At 41.1% G+C, this 12,768-nt stretch overlaps 1 protein-coding gene across 5 annotated transcripts in view; it reads right to left on the reverse strand.

Annotated features, from left to right (window-relative positions):
- Positions 1–12,768, reverse strand: part of LOC307034278 (peripheral plasma membrane protein CASK-like) — a 46,380-nt gene that overhangs the window by 25,762 nt on the left and 7,850 nt on the right. For all 5 annotated transcript variants that reach the window (XM_079673033.1, XM_079673035.1, XM_079673034.1 and 2 more), the window contains exon 4: positions 834–946. In XM_079673033.1, the coding sequence (XP_079529159.1) occupies positions 834–946 (113 nt within the window). The remainder of the gene's footprint in view (positions 1–833; positions 947–12,768) is intronic.

Raw genomic sequence — 12,768 nt, forward strand, 5'->3', positions numbered from 1 at the left:
ACACACGATGTTTGCTGCATCTCTCGTTCTCTTTTAGACACACGCACACACACACTTAGAATGACAAAGCACAAAACCACATAGTGAGGCATTGCATATCTCACACATGCATACCCACCACCACAACCTAACCAATACACACACAAAGAGGCAAACAAATGCAGATCCAACCTCTTATTTCTCAACTGGGTGCAGCACGTGTCACATACGCCTTATGTATTTGTTCGTGAGAATGCCGGTAAACAATCTGTGTGCCTCTGTGGTTAGTAGGGCTGCTCAATTAATCGTATTTTAAGCGCGATCACGGCTTGCAACGATTACAAAAACAACGTAATCGAAATAAAACAATTATTTTCTTATTATTATTACTTTTTTTTTTTTAAATAATAATCTTCTTTTTTTTTTTGTTGAATTATACTTAAAGTTTAGGGTAATCAACTGTTAAAAACAGTTACATTTTTTTTTCTCCAATAAATGGATGTTTTCAAAGTCAAAGAATAATCGCATTTAATCATCCCAATTACAATTATTGACCCAAATATTCGAGATTATGATTTTTGCCATAATCGAGCAGCCCTAGTGTTTAATATTATTTGCAGATTATTCCCAAAATGTGTTGTAGTCCACAAGGAGAACAGGATGGGGTTTGCACTCCAGAGCATGAAACAAGCTATTTTCACAGATGTAAGTAAGTCAGAGTAAGACTCTGTGATTGACACCTAGCCTCTCTTATCCTGATCTGATGACTCCCATCTGCTGCTCAAAGTGCACGAACACCAACACCAGGATCTCATTTGCAGCCACAGTTCAAAGCAGTCTGTGGGTTCCCTCACCTTCTGTGCTGAGGCCTGGGCTGGAGGTGAAGCTGGCCACATCCACGATCTTTACAGCAAACTGCTGGCCCGTGTCCCTGTTGATGCAGCGCCTCACCACGCTGAAGGGACCCCTGCAACACAGACACATGGAGCGTTAATGATTGAAGACATAAAACCACCGTGCCTTTCTCATGTTCAAACACAAGAATAAGTTCACTTAAAGAGGCCCTACTCTGCTTGGTGAGGTCTTTACTTACCTGTCAATTTGTTTTATAGGTTTGTGTGCATGTGAATTGTCTGTGAAAGGCTAACATGCCAAAGTTCCCTCCAGAGGCAGTTTCTCTCCCATGGTTTCAGACAGAGGGGTGCTGCAGCACAGGCAGTATGAGACAGTATGAGACAGTCACAGTAGAGGCAAAACATACAAATATCAACCTGAAAATGAGCATAATGTGCACAACAACACAGCAGCTTAGGGAAGACATGGTTCCTACTCTGAAAATATTCTGGATTTACAGTGGGTGGTTAGCTAGGCATGCTCGTGCCAGTGGGAATTATAGAGCAGTGTTGTGCAGGCACAGCTGTAAAAGCTAAAATAAAAGCTTTATTATAGGAGACCTGAGCAAGGAGACCTATCCAACAGAGGTTATTTCTGAACAAAATGGAGAAGCATATCTTGAAAGGGCTGTGTTTCCTGCTATGGCTGCAATGGGGCTGACACATTACATGTTTTCCCTTTCCGTGTCCAACAGTAATTGTCAAGATTTTGCATTAAAACATCGTGCCTCTGCCAGTGACTTTTACGACCCTGGAGTAGGGGTTTCACCAACTAATCGACTAGTCGACTACCTTTACCACTAGTCGGCGCTGTAGGCCCTAGTCGACTAGTCGTGAAAAAAATTGAGGTAAACGAGGTGCTGCAAAATGCTCCAAAACACGTCCGACATTCTTATGTATGGCAGTACTTCAACGAAGATGTAACCAACTCCACAGTGAAGTGTCAGTTGTGTACAGCTGTACTGAAGTACAATACAAATGCATCTGCTATGCGCAACCATCTGAAGATGAGACACCCGCTGCCGACAGCTAGCGCTAGCAGTAATGCTAGCACCAGTGAGCAACGGACCGGCGTCAGCACTGAACAGAGGCAAACGAACAGCAAGAAAACACGGGTCAACAGTGATGCGGATGATGAGCTACGGGATTACTGCCAGCGGACACCGCATATCCCCACAATGGATAATCCACTGGAGTGGTGGGCAGAAAACGTGCACCGCTTCCCCCGCTTTCGAGGAGCTACCTGGCTATTCCAGCCACAAGCACCCCGAGTGAGAGGGTTTTTTCCCTGGCAGGCAACACTGTCACCCGAAAGCGGTCAAGCCTCCTTCCCTCACATGTCGATGCGTTGGTGTTCAAACCAAACCAAAAATATGGAAAGGTGGACGTTATCGTGGAGGACAGCGAATAAAGTGTTGCGCACTTGATTTACGTGGCATTTATGTAAACAAGAGTTTTTTGCTGTCGATTTTGGTGAGTCCAGTTACTGTTTGTTATTTACTCAGCTATGTAACACAAATTAAAATGCAGTGTTTAATGTTACTTTATGAGTTCCAATAGAAAATACAGTTGTACACCTCTCTTTGTGTGTCTTTATTATGACGTAACGACTAGTCGACTACTATTTTGAAAAATGTGTCGACTAGTAAATATTGGTAGTTGTGAAACCCCTACCCTGGAGAGACCTTCTCCGAGTATAACAGTCCATCCCAACTTAGTGTTATTTCTCACACACACATGCAGGTCAAATCCATGCAGAAACTATAATAGCTTCTTTTTTTTTACACTCACAGGTGCTTATGATAATCTCTTTCTCATTATGCCCAAGCATTAGATTAAATCAGTAACAAAGTGGCGGGAACAGGCACTGAAAGCTGAGACATTTGCACATTTTGTTTCCCCTAGCCATCTGAGAGTTACACACACACACACACACTACACACTAAACACACACACACACCCCCCTGCCGTGTTACAGCTGTCTCTACATCTCCTAAAGTCCTCGATCCTCAGAGGCGGAACCAATGCTACCGGAGACACACACATAGACAAAAACACACAATAGCACCAATTGTGGTGGCCATTTCAATTTGCTTTAACTTAATTAGCAAATTAACTGCCAGTGTGAGTGCCAAACAAACAGTAGAAGTCATTTACTTTAAGTGTGTGTTCATGTTTCCAGGATGGGGGGCTGCAGCTGATTTGCTCCCACATCTGCTGTAAATATTAACCCGTGCAAACAAACGCAGGCAGCATGTGTGCACAGAGAAACCCTAAAACACGACACTCTTCTCCCCCAGAGTTCACAGGAATCCCACTGGTGATCTGAAAACACGTCTGACCCTTGCCCCCCCCCCCCCCCCCCCCCGTGAGTTGAGGGTCTGCAACAGCTGTGTTTCTTATTAAAAACACTCAGATCTGTGTTTGACCGGGGGTCTCCGAGGCTGCAACCACTGGAATACAAACGATGCAGTGAGGCCATCTTTGCCACTGATCTAGTGCGTGTCATTACCACCATTAAGCAATGAGGTGGGGTTTAGTGAACCTGCCAGGTTTCTGCACCGACCCCATTTGCAATCTTGGCTGTCATTTCAAAGAGGCTGCATGGAGAGTGAAATCAAATCCATGGGGCTATTTAACTGCATTGCGAGTGAAGAGGGGGGATGGGTTAGTTGTGTTATTTAAAAAGAGGCCCTATTATGCTTTTGGGGGTTTTCCCACACACTCCCCCTGCCTGAAACGCCTCCATTGGACTCCTTTGTTTGATTCCCGAACACAGTGACATCACTATCTAACACTCACACTTTCATTGGCCAGTGATCCAACACAAATTTTACGTGATAGGCTATAGGCTAAGGGGAGGTACATCTCTAAGCAAGTAACCAATCACAACATAGGTACCAGTTAATCAATCTGAGCAGACTGGGCTCTGGTTTCAGACAAATATGAACCTGAAAATAGGCAGAATGTCCGCTATAATTATTCAAGAATGCAATTCATCCCATCTGGAATACAAAAAAAGAGAGAAATCAGCCATGTACAGTAAGCTGTTACATAGAGCATACATATGAGACAGAGAGATTCAGTGTGAGTGTGTGTGTCTGAGCGCAAGGAAGCGCAGAGGCCTCATGCCACAGTGACATCAGTGCAGCTGTGCTGAGTGGGCTCATACAAAACGCCCACACATGGCTCACATCCGACAGTGGCAGTCATCAAACATTAGCCCAAAGTGGCAGTCTTTACAGACTGCTCCGAGCCTCGTTCCAACTCCAGCTCCATGGAAATCAACCACGGGATATTAGAGCCATTTTTCACACTGGCCGTGAACCAATTCCCCTCTCAGGTTGTTTTTTTCTCGCTCTCTCCTAAACAGACAGAACACATCTGTGGCTGCAGACTCAACATCACCAGTGCAGCTCTCCTGAGAGCAAGCGTCTTTGCTTAAAGCAGCATTTTGCTCTTTAGCTGAGGCCAGCAGCGAACATAATTCACCCGGGTTAGTCTGTCCCAAAGGTTTTAGGGGGGAAATGTTTGCACAGATGTGAGATGCAGAAACAAATGTGAGTGTCTCGTTCAGCCAAACTAGTGGCTCTGCTTGCTAATCTTGAAAAATGATAAAAACTTGTGTAAAACATCACTTTATTAATAGTGGAAATATGTTCAAAATATTTAGCAGCCTCAAACGGGTTACATTTGAGTATTGGTGTATAGAAAAAAATAGATATGATAGTTTGGGTCATAATAATGAATTAGTGGTGATGCCCGTGGAAACAGAGCTGACTGTTTTGGTTGATTGTGCCTGTCCTTGTTTGTCTACCCTCCCTCATAATGTAAAGCGTCTTTGGGTTCAAGAAAAGCGCTATAGAAATAGAATGTATTATTATTAATACATTTGCTCAGAGGCTATGAACAAAGAAAGAACAAAACATAAAAGGGATTCCAACAGACGGCTTGAAGGATGAGTGCCGTTTGCCCTACTGCCCAGACCTAGCTCAACTGCAAAGCTGTTAATTTCACAAGTTCAACAAAATTCAGAGCTGTTCATGTGCAGTCTGTGGATGTCTAAGCAACAATAATCCAGAGTGCTTACTTATGCAAATTAGAGAATCCTTTGAATATTACCAGGGAAATTTGTATTCCGGCTGCAAATTGAGAATTTAGAGCAGAGACACCCTCAGGAGGTTCTACAGCTTTGGCAGACAAAAAAAAGAAAGAAAAAAAAAGACTTTCCTCTACACAAACCAGGTTGGTTTAAAGCACCGTGCAGAGTCTGAAAGAACATCCATTTACAACTATTGATCTGCAACTGAAAGGACCGATACTATACATAGAAGTGTTGAAGTGCAACAAAAACATTAAAGAGTATCTTATGCTCATTTTCTGGTTCATATTTTAATGTTTTGCTCTACTGTGACAAGTTTACATGCTTTAATGTTCAAACAGGTTCAATCCAACCTAAAAATACTTAACTTAAAAGGTGGGGTATGTCATTTTGGAGAAACCAGCTCGAGATCGCTAGAATTTGAAAATACACAACCAGAAAAAATCTGCCACTTCCTCACAGAGCCCCTCCTCCAACACACACGAACGCGCACATGACCAATGAGGGCACGAGATAAGTTTGTGCACAGATGGAAGGCTGACAGAGGCAGGTATAAAACAAAAAGTGTATCTCGAGCCGGTTTCTCAAACTTACCTACCCCACCTTTAAGTATTGCTTTTTGATGACAGAAGCATTTCCCTCTTGATATTTTCCTTTACAAGACAGATGGTAAGATGACACTTCAATAATGTGATACTGTATTGATCCCAGCAGGAATTCAGCCTCCTGCTTCAGGACACTCCATGCTTGCCAAACTGGGGCTTAGACCCTTCGTTGTCCAGCAAAACAATGAAAGTGAAATCCAAATATAGCACACAATGGACTCCAACATCACTACCGATATGAAATTAATTTTACGACATAACAAAGACAGGATTTAATGTGCGTGTTTGCAAGGGACTGCCTTAAAGTGTAGTTTTACCAAACAAACGTGTAAAATAGCTGATACAATTTTATTACTAGTTTAAAATGAATCAGGAAAATAATTGAGTGATCCATAGATGTAAATCCCAACCAAAAAAATTGCAAACATCAGAATCATAATCGGGTTTATTGCCAGGTAGGTTCAGATAGCGAACTATATTGAGAACACTGTAATAAAAATATATTAATATAGCAATAAAATAAAGAATAGCTTGGATTTCTATAGCGCCTTTCATGAGACCCAAGGTCGCTTTACAAAGAAGAACAGGGGCAAAACAAAAACAAATGCAGTCAGACAACCAGTCGGACAGACAAAACAACAAATAGATTAGGGGCCAAAGGCCTTGGTGAACAGATGGGTCTTGAGGGCCCTTTTGAAGGCTTCAAACGTGGGGATGTTTGTGGATCTCCGCAGGGAGAGCGTTCCAGAGGGTGGGGGCTGCCACGCTGAAGGCTCTGTCCCCGAAGGTTCGCAGTTTGGTGCGGGGGGTGGTAAGCAGGCCAGAGTCTGAAGATCGCAGGTTCCGGGTGGGGCATGTGGGCGAAGGATGTCCGATAGGTACTGGGGGGCATGGAGGGACTTGTAGGTGAGGAGGAGGATTTTGTATGTTAAGCGGGACTTGACCGGCAGCCAGTGGAGGTGGATGAATAAAGCAGTCATTTACAACAAAATAGAATGCAGTGAATTATAGAATATAAAATATGAGCAGTAAAATATTTAAACATTTTGTGCATTAATTAAACATCCCCCGGTTCAAGCTTTTCTAATGTGAGGATTTGTAGTGAATCTCTATTGTCCTACCTGAACATTCTATACTTTATACATTACGTAAAAAGCTACTAAAAACTGATAAGCGAACAACTAAAATGTTAGAAAAACAAACGGTCCTGGTAGCTTAACAATCTGGCCTTCCTGCAGCAAAGCATTGTGTGTATGATTTGTATGCAAAAGGCTGCATCTGTTTGGGGCAGAAACCTCCATTACACCACTAAAAACAATCAAGCAATCAATGAAAATGTAAGATTTAAATTTCGTCAAACCAATTTCATTATCCCACTCCGGAAAAAAGCCAGAAGGCCGATCACTTCATTGGTTCAGAGTCGCACGTCGCACTATCCTCGGCACTAATGAGCGCCCCGGAGCTGAAGTAAAGAGCACTGTGACTTCAATAGTGCTTCTCAACAACCCAAGTCCTATTCAAACTGAATCATTACAGACAGAAAGAGATTCAATTGCTTTAACACTTCAGCAAGAGCTTGAATCTTAAAAACAGGCTGGTGCGTCATTAGACTGAGATTGCAACTCCAGCGTTACTCAAGATTTGGGAAAGAATGATTATTAATCTTATTTACATTGAAGGACATAAAGACAAGGGACTAGATTGCAAAGATCAGTTTCCCACAAGGACTTCTCTGCAGCTCTACCATACTCAAAATTATTCCTCTTGTGATTTTGGCCATATTGCAAATAACAATTAAAATCTCATTTGATAAGGTCCCGTGACATCACATATTTACTGTACACCACAAACAATTAGCCTCAAGTCTCTACAATAGCCTGTGTCATCTCTCAGCAGAGTTCATCCAGTACTCAGTTGAATGGACACCTGACCCGTATGATCTTCCTTTATTTAAACAAAGGCTAGTTTAACCACAGGGGAAGGGGAATGTACATTTACATGCATGAGCTGTATAATCAGACTGTCAAAGTGAATCATTATAGCTGTGCTACACAGACAGAGATGCAGCTCTTGCTGTTGCCATGCAACTATAAAACCTGATTAATGAAAGGGTCCGTCTCGCTAAAAGCTCTAATATTTTTGCTCTTAACTATCAGTTCTGATATTTCAATTATGCTTATTGGTGTTTTTCCCTTCCTGTAGTGAAGGTTTATATGAAGGTTTTGTGCATGTCAATGGTCTGCAGAGTTCGCAGTGCTGCTACTTCAGTGTGCATCGTTTTTTCAAAACCAAGAGAACCCAAAGATCTGGATTACCGTACTTAATTTACTTGAGTAATGAATTAATGTCAGAGCATGAAACTCAGTATTATTCATCTATATACGGCGGCTATATCTTCAATATCACAAAGAGACTTGCAAAATCTAATCAAAACGACACTTTCAGGAAGGTAATATCAAAACAAAAATGTCAACATAAACTCCATAACTTCAAGCAAATTAAATGCCTAACTGTCTTTCAGTAGAAATCACCTTAAACACGGCTGCCTTTCCAAGCCCAGTTTAGAGGAGATGAATACTACACAGGGATGGCGTCCCCTCAGCTCTCAATCCCCCCCCAAGCAAGGGACAAGCCGCTCTGGGACAATAATAGACAACTTCAGAACAACAAAAGAAGTCTCAAGGAGGGCTGGACAGGATACGTTTGAAAGGAGGTCAAAAGGTTAGAAAGAGACACGCGAGTATACAAGATCATCCAATAGACGCAAAGCCATTCCCAGCTAAAACAATGAATCCCTCTTCAATGTCTTTGTTTTGTGTGAAGGTGCCTCCTTGTCAGTTTCTTCTGCACACACACAGAAAAACTCCTAAAATCCGCTGAACCTACAAAAACTAAGATTTCAAAAGCTGCTACACCAAAATAAAATTTCAAAAGCTGCTACACCAAAATAAATTGCCTTTATGAGACTTTAATGGGAACCGTTAGAGAATATAATCTGTTATATCAAATAAGCATGATAGTTCACAGCTTCTCTCCACTGCTCCATTACAGTTCTATATTTACTTCCTGAACAAAGTGACATCACTATGAAACACTTGCGCACATGTCACAGTAGAGGCACAAAATACAAATATGAACCTGAAAATGTGCACAAAAGGGCCCTTTTAACAATTAACATGTACTCTAGGAAACAGCAAGGCCAGACTGCTCCCGTCTGCACCTTAACGGCCCGTCCACACTACAGCTTCAAAAAAAGCTTGCCGGCGTGCGTGTCCAACTCGACCAACAACCAATCACATGAATCTCCCGCCCCTGGCACACAAGCAGCGGTTTGATTGGCTAGAGCTTGTACTGGCATATGATTTGATTGGCTGACGCTTCCACCGAAAGCTTCAGAAGCTTCAAAAGTTGAACATTGCTCAACTTTTGATGCCGATAGATGCTCGTGATGCTTGCAAAGCCATGCCATGCTCTCCACAATGCAGTTCGGCGAAGATTAAAAATCTTCTACGTCACCCCATTCAAGTGAATGGGCGAAGCGTTGAAAGCATTTTTTGATGCCTGTAGTGTAGACGGGCCGTGAAACGCCAGGAAAGCTCCGCTCTGCTACCCACAATTCAGTTCTGCGAAAAGCGAGGCAACGTGACGTCACCCCATTCAAAGTGAATGGGCAGACATGTTGGAAACCGTTTTTGAAGCTGTCGAAGCTGTAGTTTGGACGGGCCGTAATACCAAACACTTACTTATAAGATTATTTTTCTATGTCATAGATAAGCGGAAGTACACGGAACGATATAACCGACAATTTTAATGTCACAGAGGGTTTCCGCCAGAAAAAAGCTGTCACACGAGAAAAGACAATAAACACTAAATCCTTCGCATCGATTTATTACTTTGGTTGAAAAAATATCACAACAATAGATTTAGGAAAGATGATTAGATACCGTGCAATATGCCGTTACAACCCCTGTGGAGATCAATCTTGCTATCCCCTTACCTGCCATTACGGCCCGGCATATGACGAAAAATCCTACTCTAGCAGAAATGTAGGACCGGGAAGATTCCCTAACGAGACAGACAACATGGGGATAGGGTTTCTATCGTGGTTTCCTGTGGCTATAAAGAATTTCCATTTCTTATTTTTTTTTTTTTTTTTTTTTTTTTTTTTTTTTTTTTTTTTTTTTTTTTTTTTGACAAATGTTTTTATTGTCTTTTTTCAGTTACAGTACAAAAATACAAAACAAAACACATCAATAGGCACAACAATAGGCATATAAGGCACTTGAAAAAAAAATGCAGATATTAGTGGTATAGTGCTGGTTTGATAACTAACTGTTACATTGTGTTTTCCTACGAAACGTAAAGAATGAAAAACATTTTACAAGCATCCACATGTTCATGTGGACATCAGTTGTATCCCACATACAAGTATTTCCTCAATACATATTGTGATTTGTTAACAAAACAAAAAGCAACAAAACTAAATAAAGCAAGAACAACAGACTACCAAGCTGTCACGAAATCATCCCCCTCAAGAAACTGCATAAATGAGCCCCAAATCTTTACAAATGTGTTATATTTCCCTTTAATGGCATATGTAAGCTTTTCCAATGCAAGGCATTGCAGTAGCCCCTCAATCCAAATTCGTTTGCTTGGTCTATGAACAGACTTCCATGATAGTGCAATTTTATGTTTAGCTTCAAGAAGACAGAATATGACCATCTTCTTACAGCTATTGCTAAGCGTACAGCTTGTTGGGAAACGACCAAGAATACAAAGTTTGGGACAGAGTGGAAGTTGTTCCTTAATAAAGATGGATACAATTGTGATAACCTCTTTCCAAAAATCTTGAATGAGGGTGCATTCCCAGAGGCAATGAAACAAACTACCTTTATGAATACCACACTTGACACAAGTATCTGGCGTACTGGGGTAAATGCGATGCAATAATTCTGGAGTAAAGTATGTTCTCATCAACCATTTGTACTGGAGGAGTTTAAACCTTGTATTTATTGTTTGCACCTGGCATTGGAAGCATATATCCTGCCATTCTTCTACAGTTATATCTTCATTAAGGTCTGAACACCATGCCAATCTTTTATCCTCTGAAGATTCTTTTGTTGCATCTATGATAATCTGGTAAAATTTTGAAATTAATCCAGCTGCTCCATGTTGGTTCAGGACTGTCCTTTCCAAAGAGTTTTGTGAGGGAAGATTTACAGAGTTCTGTGTCTTTGTTATGAAGCTTCTTATCTGAAGATACTTGAAAAAGTGTTTAGGCTCAATGCCAAATCTTTGCTTGATCTCCATAAAACTTAAAAGAGTATCATTCTCATACAGATCTGAAATCTTCCTGATCCCTCTGTCTGCCCATAACTTGAAACCAAGGTCATTAGTACCTGGCGTGAAATTTCTGTTCCCCCAAATAGGTGAGAATTGGGATAGTGGAGCATTTTCCCCAAGATAATTTAACACTTCGTGCCATACTATCAGTGTATTTCTAACAAAGGGGTTTGCGGTGTGCCTTTTCAAAGTGGCTAAATTTGCAGAATAAATGTAGAGGTATAAGGGACCTTTAGAAGTTGTTGTTTCCTCCATCTTTATCCAGTGCAGTGGTGACTGATGGTCAAACCAATATGAGGCTGCTCTTAGTTGGGCAGCCCAATAGTATCCTTGGAGGAAAGGGAGTTTTAACCCACCTCTTTCATACGGTAAGTACAACAGAGTCATACGCAGCCTTGGGCGTCTATTGTTCCAAATAAAATTACAAAAAAGTTTTTTCATTTTGTTAAAGAAATTATCAGGCGGAGCGAGTGGGATGGATTGGAAAAGGTACAGGAACTTAGGAAGAATATTCATCTTCAAAACATTAATACGTCCTATCATTGAGAGTGGCAAAGATTTCCATCTGTTAATAGATTCCTCTACTGACTCAATCACTGGGTTATAGTTAGTTGGTATAACGGATTCTATTGTAGGTGTGATTTTAACTCCAAGGTATGTAAAGCTGTCCGTAATATTCCTAAAAGGAGTACTTAGTGGCGGATTCAGTCTCTCAGATTTTTTCAGAAAGAGAATTGTAGATTTAGATGCATTAACCTTGTAGCCTGAGAAGCTGCCATATGTTCCTATTAAAGTTAGTAATATAGGTATAGATTGTTTCAAGTCTGTCAAAAAAATAACTATATCGTCTGCAAATAATCCTATTTTATTCTCAATATTATTAATTTTGATACCAGTTATTTGAGTGTTGCTTCTAATTGCAATCGCTAAAGGTTCGATGGCCATAACAAAAAGATGGGGAGACAAAGGACATCCCTGTCTTGTACCTCTGGACAGAGAGAACTGTTTGGATACCATATAGTTGGTCATTACTGAAGCTGTTGAGTCATGGTATAAGATTTTAATCCACTTGAGAATATATCTGCCAATTCCAAAGCGCTGCAGCACCTCAAATAGGTATTCGTGCTCGACCCTATCAAAGGCTTTCTCCGCATCAAGTCCTATCACAGCCATATCAGATGTTTCTTGTTTGGCATGTATAATATTCATTAACCTACGAATATTGTGAGAGCCTTGTCTTTCTTTAATGAAGCCATTTTGATCTTGTGCAATAATATATGGCAAGTGTTTCTCTAACCTTCTGGCAAGGACTTTGGCTATTATTTTCACATCATTATTAATCAGAGAAATGGGGCGATAGGATTCACACTTTGTAGGGGGTTTCCCTGGTTTTAATATTAATGTTATAAGTGCGTTCCGTAATGATGGCGGCAGCTCCCCCTTCTCAAGCGATTCTTCGCACATGTTCAATAACGGAACCAACAGCATGTCTTTGAAGTTTTTGTAGATTTCAATAGGAATACCGTCCGGTCCTGGGGCTTTCCCTCCTTTCATACTGTCTATGGCCTCTGACAATTCAGATGCTACGATTGGGGAGTCAAGCACCTCTTTTGCGTCCTCTGTCAGGACTGGTATTTCTATCTGATCTAGGAAGCTGTGAAGATTATGAGCTGAGGCTGGACATTCTGACATATACAATTTAGAGTAGAATTTTTGGAAAGAACTATTAATTTCTTGTGGATTAGTAATTGTTGTCCCTTCCTCTGACTTTATTTCTAAAATTGACCTTTCATTCTGCATTGATTTTAAACGCCAGGCTAGTAGTTTCCCTGCCTTCTCTCCTTGG

This window comes from Notothenia rossii (genome assembly GCF_949606895.1).
Source record: "Notothenia rossii genome assembly, chromosome: 3".
NCBI lineage: Eukaryota > Metazoa > Chordata > Actinopteri > Perciformes > Nototheniidae > Notothenia > Notothenia rossii.